Source organism: Nipponia nippon, unplaced genomic scaffold, assembly GCF_047370975.1.
Source record: "Nipponia nippon isolate SJK-2023a ecotype South Korea unplaced genomic scaffold, ASM4737097v1 scaffold_19, whole genome shotgun sequence".
Taxonomy (NCBI): Eukaryota; Metazoa; Chordata; class Aves; order Pelecaniformes; family Threskiornithidae; genus Nipponia; species Nipponia nippon.
The window spans coordinates 3,496,074-3,515,971 of record NW_028262335.1 but is presented as its reverse complement, the minus strand read 5'-3'; the positions used below and the strand labels follow the sequence as shown (position 1 = coordinate 3,515,971).

At 44.5% G+C, this 19,898-nt stretch overlaps 1 protein-coding gene across 1 annotated transcript; it reads left to right on the top strand.

Annotated features, from left to right (window-relative positions):
• The first annotated feature begins 2,356 nt into the window (after nt 1–2,356).
• PLOD1 (procollagen-lysine,2-oxoglutarate 5-dioxygenase 1) lies at nt 2,357–19,628 on the top strand. The gene is made up of 19 exons (XM_009461034.2): nt 2,357–2,783; nt 7,313–7,404; nt 7,900–8,036; nt 9,275–9,438; nt 9,935–10,047; nt 11,779–11,842; nt 12,978–13,075; nt 13,414–13,515; nt 13,622–13,753; nt 14,023–14,144; nt 14,809–14,913; nt 15,363–15,488; nt 16,319–16,460; nt 16,994–17,107; nt 17,385–17,450; nt 17,821–17,925; nt 18,334–18,480; nt 18,795–18,920; nt 19,193–19,628. The coding sequence occupies exons 1-19, from the start codon at nt 2,702–2,704 to the stop codon at nt 19,346–19,348; spliced, it is 2,193 nt and encodes a 730-aa protein (XP_009459309.2). The 5' UTR covers nt 2,357–2,701; the 3' UTR covers nt 19,349–19,628.
• The last annotated feature ends 270 nt before the right edge of the window (nt 19,629–19,898 follow it).

Below are 19,898 nucleotides of genomic sequence, written 5' to 3'. Positions count from 1 at the left end.
CCTGCAAAGGAGCTGTTTGACTGGGGGGGGGGGGGCACTGGAATCTGTAAAAATGGTGGCCGAGACCCTGTCCCTTGCGGGTTTCAGTGGGGCTGGTGTTTTCTCAGAAGGTCTGGTGTGTTTTGAGGCTGCTTTAGAAACGGAGCTCTGATCCTTTCAGTTTTTAGGAAGTTGCTGCTTTGCTCGGAGCACGTGTTGCACGTACTCACTGGAACATCTGCATTGGCAGCTGCCTCTGTTTAAAAAGACAGGCAGCCGACTCCAGCCGGAGCGCACAAAGCAGTACAAACAGAAACGGGGAAAAAAATATGCTTGCTGGGTTGGCATAGCTGCAAAATGCAAACAGAGCTGTCAAATAGGGACAGTCTGAGTACAGCGGTATAAACAATGATGCATTCATGATTTCTAGTGTGCAAAGCCCCTTTCATTTTAGAACTGAGAGATTTAACTTCATTAAAATGAGAAGCTTGCCATTTTTAACATTCTAGATTGAGTCACAGATCTCAGCCTGAGGTTTGAAGGTGGGGGGCTGAACGCCTTTGCCGTGGCTCCTGGCTTAAAGTGTTGAGGCTGCTAAAGATTTATCAGGGGCTTTGTCCGGGCCTGCAAAGTACTGAACAAATCTAAAGTGAAAGTCTGTTTGCCTTTTTTTTTCCCTTCTTTTTTTAGGTAGTGAAACTGGCAGCTTTGCAAAATGAAGTTTCCTGAAATCACCATCTTAGGGAGAGCTAATATTTCCTTGGATTGTTGCCTGTAGTACATCGTTTGAACATGAGGACTATTCTGTTTGCCTGGTAATTATGAGGGAATTCCTGCTTTGGGGAGAGGGAGTGGAAACAAAAGTGCGTTGAACACACTCAAGAATATTCTCAGCAAACAAACAAATAGTAATGGTAGTTTTTTGGGAGAATGCTATTATGAAGCATGGAGAACATTAGTTAGCTACAGTGTGGCCCTTCTAACGTGCTTAATTTTTTCTCCTCTAAGATCATACCTTCTTGTTTTTATTTTGAAAATCTGAATCCTATAATACCTGTGATTTCTGTTAAAGAGGTGGTTTGCTGACAGAAAACAGCAGACTTGGGCCTCAGAATTTTACACAGCCAATTTATTTTATTAAAATGGAACTCTGCAATGAGGGAGGCTTCTGTATTACCCCAATGCTTTTGTGATGCCCTGTATGTTTCCAGCTGTGTATTCCATAGCCTCACTCCAGCTGAGCGATACATATTGCATTGAGGCATTGTGGTTCTTCGTTATCCCAATGCCCGTGCCACACCATCGCTCAGCACACATCCTTCGCTTTTTATGCCTCTGCTGAACTGCCCAGTACTGCTTCTTTCTCCCTGACACCTCACCTTCCTATTGTAACATGTGCTCCATGGGCCAAGCTCAGGCCTGGCTGAGGACTCAGTGCCTCTTTCCGTGACAGTTTCAGCAGTATACCGCAACACTGCTTTCCATCTACTTAATGTCTTGCAGAACAGTACGTAACATTTATACAGCCTTTGTCATTCTGCGAGTTCTTTGCAGACAACTAAATATTATTGTTCACACCTTACATGAGAGAAAATAAGTAATCTCTTCATGTTGCTTTCAGTAATGGAAGAAGAGTTAGGTTTAATTATACACAGTGCCTAAGAAAAAGGCACTGTCGCTTCTAGGTATTTGCTTCGGTAGAAATAAGGTGTTGCTCAAGGCCTCACCTAAGGTATGTGTCAGTGGTAGCTCCTCATCTGGTGTTCTGCAGGCGCAAAAGGGTTTCCCCGCACCTGTCTTATATTCACTGCAGTATAAAAATGGCCCTAAACCCATTTTTTTTTAAGTGCAATTTTATAAGACAGATTTATTTTGCCTGTTCTCAAAGTTAGGCAGAATAAACTAGAAAAAGATGCATGGATAAGTCATCAGGGCTAGAGCAAGAAAACCCAGCACAAGGACAAAGAGATAGATGTGAGACTTAAAGACGTATATATGGCCAGAGAAAAACAGTTAGTATGGGAAACAAGACTGTAGCAGATTCTGTGTTCACCAAGGAAATGTATGAGGTGGATGACAAGTGGAAAGAAGGTATTTAATAAGGGCTTCCAGTTTCCAGAGCTGTGCATAATCCATTTCTGTTTTGCTTTTTTCACACTTAATGACTGTATCAACCAGCCGCAGCCCAGCACTAACTGAAGCTGGCCAGAAAGTGACCCCCGTCCTCCTCCACAGCCTCACGTTTGCTTAATGCGTTTCTGTCCCTGCAGACGTGGTGCCCCACGGCCGTGGCTGTAACCCGCCCGCTGCACGGCCCCCCGGCAGCGCGGCTGGACCCCGCACGCCAGGTAAAGTTACTGCAGCCCCGGGATCCGCCCCGCTGAGCTTTGCCTCCCGGCAAAAGGCAGATGTTCCCTCGCTGTGCGCAAGCCTCGGCCCCAGAGCTTCGGGCTGCCTCTCCCAGGCCGGCCCCAGCTGCCTCCCCGCCTCTTGCGGGGGCCGGGGCGGCCCGGGAGGAGGAGCCGCCGCCTCCCCGCTTCCTCCGCCCGTCCCCGCCGGGCGGGTCTGGTGCGTGGCACAGGCTCCGGCAGCCCCGGAGCTTTCTAGAGCCGCCGTCCGCCGGGTCCCCGCGAGGCGAAGCGGCGCCCCGGGCCGTCCCGCAGGCAGCGCCCCCGGTCGCTATCGGCTCCCGGACCGGGATCCAGGCGGGGAAGTCGCCTCCATGGTGCCTCCGGCGGTGCTGCTGCCCTGGGTGGTGCTGGCGCTGCTCGGGGCGGAGGGCGGCTGCGCCTCCGAGCAGGAAGGTAAGGGGGGGTCTGCCCCGGGGCAGAGGGTGGGGAGCGGCGGCACGGCGGGCTGGTGGCCGGGCTGAGCTGCCCTAAGCGCCCCGGTCCAGCTCGGAGGCATTGCCCGACCTGCAGCGTCTGAGCCCCCGGGCGGCATCCAGAGCCTGCTGCCGAGTCCCGAGGCAGTGCACAGCCTGGCGTGGGTGTCCTCCGCACACGCTTCTTGAGCGCCTCAGTTACCAGACAGGCGCTCACAGCTCTGAGTTGAGTGAGACGAGCCTCGGACACCATTTCATCCCAGTAAAGTACTCACAGTCCCTTGGGTTGCAACCCACCTGGGTCAGCCCTTCCTGCTTTGGAACTCAACACAGTTCAAGAATTAGGTAACAGAGAACATTTGATCCCAGACTGGCCACCCTGGGATCCGGGATGCTCCTAAAATAACAGCGGTCTGTCCCCACATAAACAGTTGGTAGATGCCCTGAAGATGGTAGAATAGTAGAGGATTAGGGCAGCTACAGAATGTCAGCCAGGCTGACAAAGAGGTTCGCACACTGTCACTCTGCCAAGAAGTTTGGGTAATTATCTCTGTCTTCATTAGAGAAGTGGTAATTAAGAGGAGATTTAAGCTTGTTACCTAGAATATTTCCCTTCAAAATATGTCATTTTGGTATAATTACTATATATATTACTCAATACAGTTAATGTGTATCCATCAGAGTGTTGGGAGTTCTTTAGCTATAGTGGCATAACTACAGCAAAATCATTTCAGCATTTAGAATAACTATTAGACGAATGTAAGAACGAAATTAATCTCTCTGTGCCATCCTGCCTTCCTTACACACCCCAAATCTTCCATGTTTTTAGTAAGGTTTTAGAGCGCACTAGAGATACACAATTGGGTGCTGGGAAAAGAGAATGAGGTATGTTGGTTAGGAAGAGGGGTTTGGAATTAAGTGCTTGCTTTCTGAACCTGTCGCTTCTGGCATGGCTCAAAGAAAAAATGCCTTACCTTTTCTGTGCCTCAGCTTCCCCAGTGTAATATGAGAATAATGATACCTGTCTTCTCTCTTGTATGTTCTTTTAGATCTCTGCAAAAGCTCTAAGCATAGTTATCTGTAGTTAATTGAATCTTTAAACTTTCGTAAATGTAAATTTAATGCAGAGGTTATATTATCCACTATTAAATTGTGCACTGATTTTTTCTATTTGATCCCCGTATTAATGGTATTTTCTTGGACACTATCTTAACAGGAAGTGGCTCGGTAAGATTTCCCAAAGCGCAGCCTAGGGATAAATTCATTCCGTGTCCTAAAATGCAGCTGCAGCTGTGCTTTCCCTGTAGAGTCAGGGCAGAAGTAAATAACTATAAAATTTTTTGTTACTGAACTCATCTGGTCACTGATTTTTAGTCTTTGTAAAAAACTCAGAAGTCTACCCAGTCATTTCACTGTGATGTTGATACCAGGGTCCTTGTTTAGTGCTTTGTCCCTTCAGGATCCTTTTCAACTATAGCGCTCAAAAACGCTCACAAAAGTGGTAAATGTCCTCTATTATTCCACAGATGGAAAAACAGAGGGATAGCAAGGTTAGCTCCTTGTTGCATAGCAGAGCTAGCAGTACAATCCAGCTCCCCTGGTTCCTAGTCCAGTGCTTGCTTCGTTAACCACACTGTGTTCGTATTTTGCAGCCACACCATTATTAAATGTATTTATACGATTTCTCATTGTCAGCATGGCCCAAGGAGTCTCTGGGCCCAGGAGGCCCAGCTTAACAGACTAGGCTACCATTTCTACGTATGAAAAGTAACTGTGACATGGAGAATAGTGAAGCATAAAACTGCTTTTGGAGGTTTTAAAATGCCTGCATGTGATACTGAAATTAAAAGGGTTTACTGCTCTGCCTCTGGAAATACCTATCAGCTGCACCAGTGTTCAGCAAAATCTTCGAGAAAGAGAAAAAAGGGTTAAAGGAGAAGGAGTGGAGGCAACATAACTCAGCACAAGCTTCTAGTACTGGACTGAAGGAATGTCTCTTGGGATGGAAAGCTCTCGCTACTGCAAAGATTTCTCAGACCAGAAACTGAGCTAAATGTCTGTCAGAGTCCTGCCCCCACAGACCAGTAATAAGAAGGGAATCTGTAACTTGGAATTCTGCTGGGGAGGATAATTTTCTCTGGGCTGGCTTTGCCATGCTGCACGCTGAAACCTTTTCTGTCTTAGAAATAGGACACCGCTTCCTGTTCATCCGTGTGAGCCTTTAGCTCTCACATCTTGTCCAGCAAACTTCTGGCAGTCATATCATAAACAGTTTGTTGCTTTCTTGGGGTGGGGGCATGAAAAGGAATTAGTGTTTTATTTAATGTGAGATGCCTGAGAATTCAGACCGAAATAATTGCAGAGCAGTCAAGCTCTCCTCTTTCTTTCCTTCTTTTATTATTATCATATGCTTTCTCCTCTCTTTTCAGGTACTAGAATTTGATGTTTGTCTTCACATTTCTCTCTGGCAAGCCCACATTTGGCCCCCCCTCATTGGCAATATGATCTTCACCTTCTCAGAAACTGTGAGCTCAGAGCTATCTAATAAAGCTGCCATGGTTTTCTGCATGCCATTGTATGGCTAGAAACTTTAATGGCTTTAACATATTCCCTGAGGAGACATATATTTTGCTCATTTGTTTACACCCTCTGACTGGACAGGAGACAAGGGACTGGAGTGTGCTGGAGGAGCTGGATTAGGAATGCACTTCATACATCTAAAAATCTGCCTTTAAAAACTGCACAAATGCAGGATTCATATTCTTTTATTTATCACTCCCTTTGTCTGTCTGTGCGAATGTCTAAGAAAATCCAATTAGGGCTGACCTTCTATTGCCTGTTCTCAATCTCTGCTCTGTTTTTATTCTGATGCAGGTAAAGGATTTTTGGAATTTCCTTGGGAACATCCTCTGTCTTTCTAACTTGGAGTCTTACACTTTTTATACTTTTGCTGCCTTTGTCAGGTCTGTCTAGGACTCCAGCTCCTAGATCCTTCCTCTCTAAGATCAGACAGAGTATCAGTTTGGGTACACTAGGAAGATGCATCTGGTACATCCATTGAAAAAAATAATTGTTCCAAAAGAAGCCTGCTCAAGCCAAGAAAATGTGCTTTCAGTTTTTCCTGGTATTTTCTGATGTTAAAATCGGATGGCCAGGATTCGCATTTAAGTACTGTTGCCAGAGCCTATACAAATTCCTACTTAAGCAAAAGTGTTAAGTTGGAGTATAGCATTTAATCATTACAACGAAGAAACCAGAGCTTCCACATAAAAATCATATTCCTGTGATACTATAGAGAAACTTCTGAAAGAGGACTTCAGGATTTAGCTTTGTCATTTTTAAGGGACAAGAAGTGAAAAGCAAGTTTGGGAGGAGAACATAAATGAAAGTTATGGCAGAATTAAATTCACATTGTGTATGTATGAAAAAATCTGGAAAACACCTCAGGAATGCAGTAGAAAATTGGAGCGGCCATGGAGAGGGAATAATAACATTCAGCCTAATTTTGGTCTTCCCTACACCCAGTCAATGCTGAGTGACAAAAAAGCAACTCTGTGGGGAACAGGAAGCCAATTGCACTAAATGGATGACTTCCAAATTGGCATTTTGTAGTAATTCTATTTTTTATCTTCAACTTTAATTTCCTTCATATTCTGTGTGAGAGAGGAGAATTGTAGCTTTCAATAGCAGGGCAAAAAAACCACTTAATACATTATATTTTCTTTTTCTAGCTCATAACTCAGGCAATGCAATTGTATCTTTACATAATCTCTCATTTCATACCCAGGACCAAGTTCTAATCTCCGCTGCAAAGGAACAGTCTTGCTTGTGCTGCAATTAGGTTTGGGTTCTTCAGTCAAACACTGAAATTTGAGGGCACCTTTATCATGTTCTGTCCCCTGTGATAGTTAGTTCCTCCGGTAAAGCATTGGCTATGTCCACGCTTTCTTTTTTTCCCCTCTATGAATCTTTGATGAGTTGGTGCCAAGAAAATCCACGCAGCAAATAAGTAGGATTTGAAGCTGGTTTTCTTCCTGAGCTTGAAGCTTTGTGGGCAGTGAGAACACCTATAGTGCTTAACATTGTACAGTGTAGAGATAATTGGGCGAGGTGTAAGCAAGCTGTTTTCTTCTCAGCTTGATATGGTAGCTCCACAGCTAGACTATCTCCCTTGCCTGATTTAAAATGAACCTGGACATCTGTCAATGTCATATGGAACAGACATAACCCGTGCCCATGAATAGCAGTGACTGTTTGCGCAAAAGTTGGGGCTCCTGGATTCTATTGCTGGAGTCATGATCAACTTAAAGAATGTACCGGGAAAGTCACTTTCCTTCTGAATGGTTGGATTTTGACTTCCCTTTGTCAAATCTGTTGAGTACTTTTAAGACTATTGATCCCTACCTTAGCTCAGTATCTGATAGTAAAGCGTCTTTGGTAGGTATGGAACAGCTGGTTGTGAAAACAATGCAAGTTGAATGTGTCTCTTGTGCTTTCTCCTGTATGCAGAAAACCTGCTGGTTCTTACTGTTGCCACCAAGCAGACTGAGGGATTCCAACGCTTTAGAAGATCAGCCCGATTCTTCAACTACAAAGTCCAGGTGATGGCTAGCAGCCTCGGTGGTGGTTTGTCAAAGGGAATTTTCAAGTGTGGAATGGATAAGACTTGGCCACAAAGTGATTAAATAAAAGCTCAGGAGAGGACACACCTACTCAGCTGGCTGAAAAATACTGTGACTGGGGCATTTCTGTAGCAGGCTCTTATTGTGTTGGCTTGAGAGGAGACCATAACTCCTGCTCAAGGGAGCCCCGTGGCACTTTTCCATTGCTATGCCAAAATACACAGTACAGAGTGTGCTCCTGTCCCTGTTGCTGAGAGTGCTTTGTTGCTGTGCTACATGTTACCCTGACTGTCCATCCCAGAGAATGGTTCAAAGGCTGGTGTATATACCTACTCCGTCTGTCCTGATGCTGGTTTTTTTTGTTATGATTTGCACTGGGAGTTACCAGGACTAGTAAGGTGGTGGGTTCTGGTCCTTCCCTGTGAGTCTTGCTGGGAAAGTGGCCTGTTAATAGACCCTGTGCCTGTTCTTTAGGTGCTGGGGCTGGATGAGGAATGGCAGGGTGGAGATGACAAGAAGCCAGCAGGAGGTGGGCAGAAGGTCCGTCTCTTGAAATCAGCTTTGAAGCAGTATGCAGATAAGGAAGACTTGATCATCCTTTTCATAGAAAGGTAATAATGGGTTGGAAAGTATTTGCCATGAACTGAATCATAAGGCTGTTTGGACAGGTTCTTACTAAGAAGAAATTAACTGTGAAGTCGATTGCTTTTGGAAGGTGCATCCAGACCTCCTCCATTTTTTTTCCCCCTGAATTCTCTGCGGTTGCCTGAGAGTTGCTCAGAGCTGCATCCGTGGCAGCTGGGAAGGTCTGATCAGAATAGGCTGATTCCAGCTCTTGCATAAAGTTGATAGCGTTATACCTGTTTCTGCCAGGGTGGAATTTGGCTGCCTCTGTCTGCAGAGAATGAGCAGACAATTCTGGTGAATCTAGGCAGGCCTTTCTTAGCAGAATTATTTGTTTTATAAGGTGAGGCAGGCTGCAACACAATCCTGAGAGCCAAGAATTAGTCTGCCAGAGAAATGTGGAGAGGGAAAAGGATGGTTTGGAGTCTGAGTGTCTTTTCATATGCCCAGCAACAGGCAGGGCTGGGATCCCTGTATCTGTCTCTAGCTCCCATGGCAGGGAGATCATCTTCTGCAGCTCTGAGTGTCTACGTGTATTTAGAGAAGTTGGGAATGATTAATCTCTGGAATGAGCACGTTTTTCACTCACCAAAATGAGTTTGAAGTATGCAAATACTCTTGCAGAAAGTGCAAGTCTCATTCTGGGAGTGTCACCTGGGAATTAGTCAGTTCTACCCAGTACTGAAGAGAGAGTGGCTGGAGTGCAGCATCTAGTGACTGGTGTCCAGTATAGGTTCCTCCTGAAGATTTGCTCAGTGGAGAGTGGCAGGATGCCAAAAGATGTAAAAAGCATGACCTATGGGTTTGTTTAATCTAGAAAGGAATGGCAGAGTAATTCTTCCTCCAATAAGTAAAAAGTTGTTACAAACAGTGACGGCACCAGGGCTTAACAGTTCCAAATGGGGGCAAAGCAAGAAGAGATCAGCATGTTTTGCAGCTTGGAAGGTTTGTTTTTGTCATCAGTGAAAACTTTGTAAAAATAAGAATGGGCGTAAGTTGCGCCAAGCCAGTGTGGAATCTTCTGCAGTGGAAAGTAACATCTTCAACTCTATGAATAAGATTGCACTTTAATTAGCTATAATTATGACAAAAAATGTAGTACTGTGAAACAGAACTAAAAGAAAGGGATTCCTAGAGAATTAGCTGTTTCTAGAAACGTTTCACACTGACATATTTTTCTGATGCCATTCCTTTCTATCCCTTTCTTGTCTGTCTCTTACTCTAGCTATGATGTACTCTTTGCTTCGGGCCCCACAGAACTGCTGAAGAAGTTCAAACAAGCCAAGAGCAAGGTGGTCTTCTCAGCAGAGAACTACATCTATCCTGACAGAAAGTTGGAAGCCAAGTACCCTCAGGTGCGAGACGGAAAGCGCTTCCTGGGTTCTGGAGGTAAGACACAGAACCTTCTTTCAGCTGAGAACCTCTTTCAGCTTTTTCCTTCTATTAGAAGGCCTTTGGGAGAAGTAGCAAGGGACCAAGTGTGGAAAGCATCTTTATAGAAGATGGTGCAAACTGAAGCCCTGTGCATAACTGGCCATAATGAAAAGACTAACAATGCTCCTGTCTTTTACCTGCAGGAGGGGACATAGCTATGAATTGCCTGTAGAGGACAGGAACCTGCTCCCTACCCCTTCTCCCTTTTCAGTGAGACTTGTCATTCAGGGTGTGGGTATCTGAGCTTTTCTGATGCTGAAGATTACAGGTTTGATCCTGGTGTCATTCCATGCCATGCCATGCCATGCCTTTGCTGAAAGCTGGTGTATCTCTGCAGCAACACAGGGTGGAGTGAGACTTGGTGTGAAAGAAGTTAGGGTATGTGTATACAGGAGTCCTTACCTTTTTTGGTTGTATGGGTTGAAACACCTCTTCTTACTTATTCCCACAGGCTTCATAGGTTATGCTCCAAACCTGAAGAAGCTTGTGGAGGAGTGGAAAGGACAGGATGATGACAGTGACCAGCTCTTCTATACGAATGTCTTCTTGGATCCAGAAAAAAGAGTAAGTGTAGCTAGATTTTGGGATTAGGAGTTGTCTGAGAAACATTGCTGTTAATCCTCTGTGCATTATTCCTGTTGACAGTAAAAGAAGTTAATCACATACATATTGACCCTTAATTACTGCTCTGGCATCCTTACATGAAAAAGGCCAGTAGTATGTCTAGTTACCCATTTTCCTTCTGAAAATTTGCATTCTAGCCACTACCCCCTTGTTCTGTTATTAGCGTTTTTTTTCTTTAAAAAAAAAAAAATTAAAAAGTTTAAAATGTGAATGGGAAGATAGATGTCTTAAAACAAGTCTTACTGGAAACTCATACCAGTATCTGTATGTGCTGATGTTTAAAGCTATGGGGTGTGGCAGAACTAACTAGCCTCCCCTCAGGGGATGTGAAACCCAGACTTCAAGTGTGTATCCTCCCTGCAGAGTGCAGTGCTGACTTAGAGATATCCAACCTAGCACTGAAGCACATTGTAGGTAAAGGGGCAGATGAGGCCTGAGCAGATTCGAGGTGACGAAGGAACAAAGGTTCACAGCCTTGTAGCCACGTTGTGCCACAGGACAGGGACCATAGGCATCGCAGTGGGTAGCCCTGGTGGAGTGAAGAGGCTGCCACTGCCTTCAGCAAACACCTCCAGATCCTGGCTGACAAAGTCTGCGTCAGCCGATGTAGCATGCCACGTAACATCATACAGAAGCCTGAAATGGACCCTGGAAGCATCATTGCCGTTCCAGCACCATGTGGTGCACCGGCCTAATCATCCAGCCCACAGGGTGATTCTGCTTCTGTTGTCCCTGCCCAGTTCTGCATTACGCAGTGCAGTCTGTCCCTGGGGGACACCACAAATGCATGGGAACTAAGAAGTCAAACTGTACCAGTAAAGTCAAGAGGAAGCATTAGAAATAGGAAACTGCTTTCAGACTGATTAGAGAAGGAGTTGCACTTTTTTACCAGCAGGGCTGGCAAAAAATTCAGAACAGCTGCACTTTTTCCCTTCCCCAAATCTGAATATGGCCCATGATATTTTAACGTGAACAGTTCCTTTAATGTTCTCATCTGCAGTTCTGGCCCTATGCCACGCAAAGGCTGAGTAATTCCACTGACTTGGCATCCAGACAGCGGATGTTAGCACTCTGCTGTCCTGTCCAGTAATCAGTCTTAATAGATGCCTGGAGGGACACTGAACTCTGTTAAGTCAGAGCTGGATTTTAGTCTGACAAAAATCCAGACAGAGTGTGACTTGCAGCAGGGGATAAAAACAAAGACTGCATGAGCTGGACTTGCACCCTCACTGTGTTCTGGTTTGACACCGGTACCTGGGGCAACTCCTGGGGTAATGTTCACCCTGTGGGTAGATGGCAAGAAACTGTCTTCACAGCAGATGTTTTTGCTATCTTGGCTGCATATTATACGTGCGTTTTATATGACTGTGCTGCAAGTGTACTTCATTAATATGCTGCATTTTATTATTGGCACACCCACAGCAGCTTTAAAATGTTTATTTGCATGGTTTTGCCTAATATTTGTTTAAATTGTTTTAGAAAATGACATATTGTCCCAGATTCAAGTGAAAATGAGAATTAGCTGGGAGTGTTTTAGGCTTCAGAGCTTGGAGAGTACGGAAGTGATTATGGGAATGTGACATATCTTCGCTCAGCATAGGGTCTCTCACATGTAAGGAATAGATCCCCACTTGTGTTCTAATTAAGGTTATTTATCTCATTCTTTTAAAGGAAAGTATCAACATCAGTCTAGACCAAAGAAGCCGGATCTTCCAAAACCTAAATGGAGCATTAGGTGAGATGGAAGAAGGAAGCTCATTTCTCCTTGGAATGTAACTACATGCTGACACCAGAAGTAAAGTCATGTTGTGGCTGAAGGGATTAAATTTCAGAAATTCCTGTCCCTGCAGAATAAGCCTCAGTAAAAAGCCTCTGCCAGAGTTCTGGAATTTATTTGCAATTCCACTGTGACCAACTAGGTTCTCATTGCAATTCCCTCTTCACTTGGGGGAATGCAGGTCAGGTTTTCCATCTTACACCTCCTTGCCACTTTGATCTTCAGGCATGTCGGATTACATTAGCCTTGGGAATTGAAACTGGGAGGGACTTCAGTGCAAGTAATAACACACAACCCTGCCTAGGGCTTGCCTGTCTTTGTGCTTCACAACTGTGTGTGGAATGCCACAGAAGGTGGGATGCAGGCAGACACTGCCTGTGAGCACTCACTGACCGTACCAGGCTTCTGACCTGACCTGCTGATCGATTGATTTTGCTAGTCCTGGCAAAAATGATTCACTTACTCTCCTGACACTATTGCCTAATGTTTTCAGTTTATAGTCTTGCACCACTCCATCTTTATTCCAGTCAGGTAAAAAATGATAACGGCAGTGTAGTCTTTGGCTCCTGTGCTTGTTATAACAATGATAGACTGGAGCTTGGATCTGTACTAGTCTGTTTTCCAAAGGATTTTGTGTGTTTCTGTTGAGGAGACATCTTGGATGATGTCTGCCAGGAGGGCGGACTTTTCTCTGGGGTGAAAAAGAGAGGCAGCAGGTGCATAGAATCCTTAGGTGAGAAGGGTCCAAGTCCTCCCTGGCCATCAACTCCTCACAGCACAATTTGTCAATGCCAGTGTTGTAAGTCCGTTTCAGTGTGGCTTCTGCCAATTCCCAGTAGAAGGTGTATTTGTCAGCCCAGCAAGCTGCGCTCTTTGTCCAGCTTCCCAGCCATCCTCCTGTTACCTCACAGGATCATTCTGAACATTTTTTCCTCATTTCTGGATATGGTCTGTAGCCCTTGAACTACTTGTGCATGGTTATCTGTGTCTGTGCTTTCATCTTTCAGCAGTTGTTCAGTAGAAATGAGGCATTGTGCTGCTAATTATGAATAAAAGCCTTCCTCTGATAACATGATGGCAATGTCATTTCCAGATGAGGTAGTTCTGAAGTTTGAAAACTCACGAGTGAGAGCAAGAAACTTGTTATATGACACTCTGCCTGTGGTGATTCATGGAAATGGACCCACCAAGGTAAGTGGGCATCCTGAGGGAAAGATTCGATGTGTATTTGTTGCAAAGGGACCCTTTAGGCTCAATTGTATCAGGTTACTACTGTCTTCCCATATACTGACTTTCCCTGTGTACTTTTACATTTGAGAAACAATAAGTGGTCCAGGTCCATAGCAGCAAGATGGGTCTGGTTCAAAGATCAGCGTGTAATTAGACCCTCAGGCTGTCGTGCTTTTTAGATTCTTTAATCCAAGAAGAAGGTAAATAAAGTTCTGATGAAACGTGATCTTACACTGAGAGTGGATGCAAAGAAACTCCCCTGCCCTGTAATGCGTAACATGGCAAATTGCGTTTTGCAGCTGCAGTTGAACTACCTGGGAAACTACATTCCTCAAATATGGACATTTGAGACTGGCTGCACTGTGTGTGATGAAGGCCTGCGAAGCCTCACAGGGTTTAAGGTAAGGCTGATGTCTATTCAAAGCTCTCAGAACAAGTCTTACAATTACAATGGGATCTGATGTGGTACCTGAGCCACCGCTTCTCTCCTCTTCTCACTGAACGTAGGATGAAGCATTGCCAATGATTCTGATTGGCATTTTCATTGAGCAGCCCACCCCATTCCTCTCCCAGTTTTTCTTGCGGCTTCGTAACCTTCATTACCCGAAGCAACGAATCCAGCTCTTCATTCACAACCATGTAAGTAAAGTTGGCCTGTGATGGTCTTAGCAAATGCACAGACAATGTATGCCTCCTCCTGTACTGTAGGCACCTTTGCAACTTTTGACCAGACTTCCAGGCTCTGTAATCCCAGTACTCATCTGCAATGGCACCTATAAGATCGCTCCATCCAGCTGTAAAGATGTGGAAATGGGAAGAACTGTTGCTCATCTGGTTTGGTATTTTCAGGAACAGGAGGCTGAGCAGCCTGGGATGAGCCCGTCTCATCTGTTTTTCCTTTGGCACAGGAGCAACATCACTTGATGCAGGTGGACTCTTTTGTTAAAGAGCATGGCAAAGAATATCTCGCCATCAAAGTGATTGGGCCAGATGATGAGGTGGAGAATGCTGAGGCGCGTAACTTGGGCATGTAAGTGAAGAGGCCATACATGATGGCTAGCAGAGTCAGCCCATGTCCAAACTAATGCAGTCCAGTTTTTCTGAGTATCATCACTGTCAAGATGCTTCTCTTCTTTCAGTCACCCTCTTCTTTCAGTTTTCCTAGCATTAACTCCCCATGCCCATTATATATTGGAAAAAAAAACAGCCCTGATACCAGCTCCCTTTCTCTGATTTCAGAAACCAAGTTCTCACTGGTCCTTTGCTCTGTTAGAAGGATAGCCCTGTACCTCCTACCCTCATCAAGCAGTCTATATGCTCACTCATAGATCACAAGGAATATTCACCTACATCTCTGAAGAGGAGAAGTGTAGTAGTAAAACTAAGAGCTAGTGGTAGAGTATCTTCCTGTCTGTGATCAGGAGGTGTGAGTTTGAGCTCAGGTCTGGATTTGGGCCAACTGTCAATGGGAACCTCTTCAGTTTGTGCTGGGGAAACAGTTTGCTAAATGTTGATTTTGGCTGATGTGCTTGTACTATGCTAGCCTTCTGGGTTGTTACATTAAATTGAACTTTTCTGAGCACCCAGAAGATGACCTTTAGTCTACAGGGTGAGGGAATTCCTGGTGTTCTGTCCCTTGTCTTGGTCTGTTCTAGGAGGATTTTGATATGACTTTTCTTTTTCTCTGTCTATAGGGATTTGTGCAGAAAGGATCCTGACTGTGACTACTACTTTAGCCTGGATGCTGAGATAGTTCTGAAGAACACAGAGACTCTAAGGATCCTGATTGAACAGAACAAGTGAGTTCTTCGGTCTGAGCCATCCTTATTGGTCATCTTTCACACGAGGAATACAGTGAGCTCTTTTATCACTGAGATGTGTAATGCGCTAGGAGAACTGTGTCAGAGATGGAATGTTAGACAAACACCTCTTATTTGGTCGTCTTTTACTGTAGTTGTAATCCCTGGATTTTAGGCAGTGGATGTAAATCATCCCTAGTTTTGTCTTTATGTAGTTGCTAGAACAAATTGGATTGTAAGAGACCTGCTGCAGGGTGCAGTTAGACAGGAGATTGTGACCGTATTTGCCCTTTCGTATGTGGAATTTTATTCCAACAAAGTTAACAGAAGCAGCAACTCTGTAAGTGAGGGAGAATCTAACTCTTACAGTCCTGTGGTTTGTAAATCTTTTCCTTTTCTTTCTGTGGTAACATCCTGTCCTGCAATTCCTTTTTCTTTTGTGCTCACAGGCTGGCGATTGCCCCACTGGTAAGCCGTCATGAGAAGTTGTGGTCAAATTTCTGGGGAGCGCTGAGCCCTGATGGATACTATGCCCGCTCAGAAGATTATGTGGATATTGTTCAAAGGCGGAGGGTGTGCGTATGCAAAGAGAGTTTCTTACTGATATAATCCCTCAAATGTAAAGCTTGCTGCAGCACATTATCATCAAACCAGCTAATGTCAAAGAACCAGAGAGCACAACTGTCTTTGTGCGTAGAAAAGGAAAATAAGTCTGTACTCCCATTTGGAAGCTGCTCTCTGTTCTCCCCTGAGCAGAGACCATAACATACTTTGGGCAGATTTTCTTATGATCAGAGTAAGGGTTTAAGAGTCCTGACTCTGCTGAAATCACTTCATCTTACTCATGTCATGTTTTCCCACCTGTGGATTATAGTTAGTGTGATCCTTAAAATCCTGTAAAGTGCTGTTTAATCTTTATCAGATAGTCTTCATAAAATACCAGGTGATCCTTGAATGGAAGATTCACAAAATATAATTGTTGGTTCATTCATATTCTTGAGAGGCCCTTTTTTTTTTTTTTTTAGGCCATTATATGTGCGATAAATGCTGGAAATCAGCTTATGCACTTTTGGCTGGTTCAGTTTTTTTAAATCACTGGAAAAAAATAAGTTGATCTCTCTGGGAAGAGATTCAAGCCATTAATTATGTCCCTAGCAGAAACACACAGTAGCAATTAATTGCTTTCGCAGTGGACTAGCATTTGTGCAGCTTAAAAGCTCTGGGCAATATAAGTGATTTTTCCTGGAATGACAATTCCTGTTGGTATGGTTTCTCCCTACTGTTCTGAGCTGGCTCATTTAGGCAACCCTGGCTGATACTGCAGTGCTGCCTGCCATCCCGTCAAGTCCAGCAGTTTTTGTCTTAGTGCTATTTCAAGTCTTACTCTTCTACCCCTGTGTTTCAGCGGGCTTTGGAACGTTCCCTACATCAGCAGCGTTTACATGGTTAAAGCCAAGGCTCTGCGATCGGAGCTCGACCAGGGAGATCTCTTCCACAGTGGCAAGCTGGATGCTGACATGGCTTTCTGCCACAACGTTCGGAATCAGGTCAGTTGAGGAGAGAGAGGTTGGCAGGGGAGAACTGCATGCCAGAGTGGAGGTGCAAGATTAAGTAGTTTCAAGGCATTCAGCTCTGCCGGGGCATGGGACAGGCTGAACGGGCATTACTCAGTACTGTGCAGGCTTGGAACAGCATGGGATTTCTATCTTGCTGTGAAACCATACAGAGACAAGGACCACTAAATGTGGATAACATTTTTGTTCTTGGGCTATTCAGGGCTGTTCTAAATGGAGTTGACAGGGTAAGAAGGAAGAACCTAATCTCACAGCAGCTGCTCTGCTCTGCTTCCAACTCTGGCTGACAAAAGGCACAGAATTACTGGCTCTGGCTATAACCTTTCAAAGTTCCTCTTATCCAGGGTGGAAATTAAGCTGAAGGCCCATAGGAGAAAGAATGAGTAAATGAACGGCTTGGGCAGAGCCATCATCACTGGGGAACTGTCCAGTGCTTATATTTCATAGTGGCTTATAGAAATGTGAGGCCTGGAAGCAAAGCTTGATTGTTTCCCTCTGTCCTGCAGGGCGTCTTTATGTACCTGACAAATCGACATCAGTTTGGACACATACTGTCCCTGGAGAATTATCAGACAACTCACCTCCACAATGACCTCTGGCAAATATTCAGCAATCCTGAGGTGAGACAACCTGCATGCTTAGCAGGCTTAGCAATGTGGCGTGTGAAGATGTGATGACTAGCTTCACCAATAAGGAAGGTCCAGGCTGTGTAATAACGATGTCTCTCAGGTGGGATGAGGAGCATAGTCACAGAATTTAAAGAGAGGGTGTTTATGTGATTCATAACATCTGGATCTTCAAAGCCTGTGAAATACTGCTGCATGAATGCCTGGCCTTTCACTGCCTCTTGAACCAGGCTCCACAGAAATGACTGGTTTGCTTATCTTTTAACTGCAGGACTGGAGAGAAAAGTACATCCATGAAAACTACACAGCAGCTCTGAAAGGGAAATTGGTAGAAATGGTAAGAAAACATCACTCTTATCCATCAGAATGGGAGATTAGCATCAGGACAATGCTTGTATCATCACTATTGTCGTTCTCAGGAATAACCAGTATTCAGTTATGCAGTTCAGCACGACCTCGTAGTCTTTCAAATCTAGAGGAAACATGACCTTGAAAGTATTTTTAGAGCCAAATCATTCTTCTAGGAGTACATCTCCAGCTCGCTTAAGTGAAAGTGGGGCACATAAATCAGAAGACAAATTTCTATGCTCAGTATTTTAGTTATTTTCCACTGAAAATGACTCAGTCTACAGTCAGTTTAGTCTTATTCCTTTTGCCTCAAGCACCTGTCCTTGTTTCTGCTATTCTCACCTGTCTACTTTCTGCAGCCCTGCCCAGATGTTTACTGGTTCCCCATATTCACTGACATTGCCTGTGATGAGCTGGTGGAAGAAATGGAACATTATGGCCAGTGGTCCACAGGTGACAACACGGTAAGAAAAAGCAGGAGCTTTTTGATTTTTGGGTCCCACCATCATCTATGCGTATTTGGTGGCAGCAGTGCCTCCTGTAGGAAGGCATTAGATCCCACAGTTAAACCAGGAAACTGGAGGCAATACTCTTAATTTTGTTCCTGATTAACTCTGTGATTTCCCCCTGTTCTTAAATGTGAATTGATTTTCCTGAGTCCTCCTCAGTGTCCTCTGAAGCTACAGTGTTCAGCCCTTCTGATGGTAATATTGTTTACCTTAGGTTTTCATTGTTGTTTGAAATTAGTTTTCCATCCTGGAAATTCTGATAAATGAACGTCATATTTATTTGTAGTTACCAGAAACAAGTGCTTTTCATTCCTGAAGTCCAAGGTTCCCATCCTTATGGGTATTTTCATGATTCTATTTCAGGACAGCAGAATACAAGGAGGATATGAGAACGTCCCAACTATTGACATACACATGAACCAAATTGGCTTTGAAAGAGAATGGTATAAGTTTCTTCTGGACTATATTGCACCCATCACAGAGAAACTGTACCCAGGATACTATACCAAGGTATGTACGCCTTAGCATCAAGACTCATGGTCAGCTCAGCACCTCCTCCAGTTGCAACTTTGTGAAAAGACTGCTAGAATCCTCTAGCAATATGCATACTATTTCGCAGTATGGAGGAACTGACCCTGGAGTGTGACATAAGTATATGCATCAGGAAATACGCCATTTCCCAGTGACGTTCTCCTGCCTTATTGTTGCCTTTCTCTCTTAGCAGTGGGCTGCAATTTAAATATTACACCCTGCTCTGCAGCTCAGTAGCCACGGACTACTTCTAGCCCCGTAACAGATGTGCACTTTGTTCTTCTCTCCTGCAGACTCAATTTGAGCTAGCATTTGTAGTTCGCTACAAACCTGACGAGCAGCCCTCTTTAATGCCCCATCATGACGCTTCCACCTTTACCATTAACATTGCTTTGAACCGAGTTGGAATAGACTATGAGGTAAGTGTTTGCCAGTGTGTCATGAATGCAGTACACCCTCTTGAGCAGTCTGGGTGGCTGAAAACCCTTTTCTTAGCCATATCTGGCTTCTTGACACTAAGGATTGCAATGACTGGGCTAGGGTAGAAAGAAGATTTTTTGAATGCATCAGAACACAGGAGATTCCCCAAGCACCTTCTCACCTTTTCAGAAGGGCTGCCAGGAGAAGGCAGAGACCTTTTCCCTGAGGTGCTTTTGCCAGGCTGATGTGTCTCTTGTTTTGTTTCTATCAGGGAGGAGGCTGCCGGTTCCTGCGCTACAATTGCTCCATTCGAGCTCCACGGAAAGGGTGGACCCTTATGCACCCAGGACGCCTGACCCACTATCATGAAGGTCTTCCAACCACCAAAGGAACCCGTTATATCGCAGTGTCCTTTCTTGACCCCTAGAGCCACGCTTCACAGGAAGGACCTTTCCCTGGCCCTGCTCACTGCTGACTTTGAGTGGAAACAGGGAATGCTGCTGAGAGTTTCTAAGGCATTGATCAAAGCTATTTGGATATTGATTTTTAATATTTTAAGACTCCACTACTGGAAGATCTCACTCTCTGATACTGCAGGTAATATCTAGGAATATTGCTGTAGAATTTGGAAGGAGATTTTGTGCCTTCATTTCTGATTCTGCTCCTCATCCGCTGTTTCTTGGAAATGCGATTTACTTGAACCTTCACTGATTGGTTGGCTTTACAAAAATGCTTTCTTGGACTGGAAATCCAGCTTTTTGGAGGCAAGTCACAAGCTCTCTCTCCAAGTAGCTGGAAGCCCATTTTCATCCACAGCAGATATGGGACTGGACGTTAGACAATAATTCCTGGATACTATTCCAAATATAAACCAATCAGGGAGCTGACTCCAGGAGTCATAACAGTTAAATGTTATACCAGATGAAACTCAGTAATAAGAGCCTGAAGATCATCTGATTCCTTACCTCTTTGCAGTC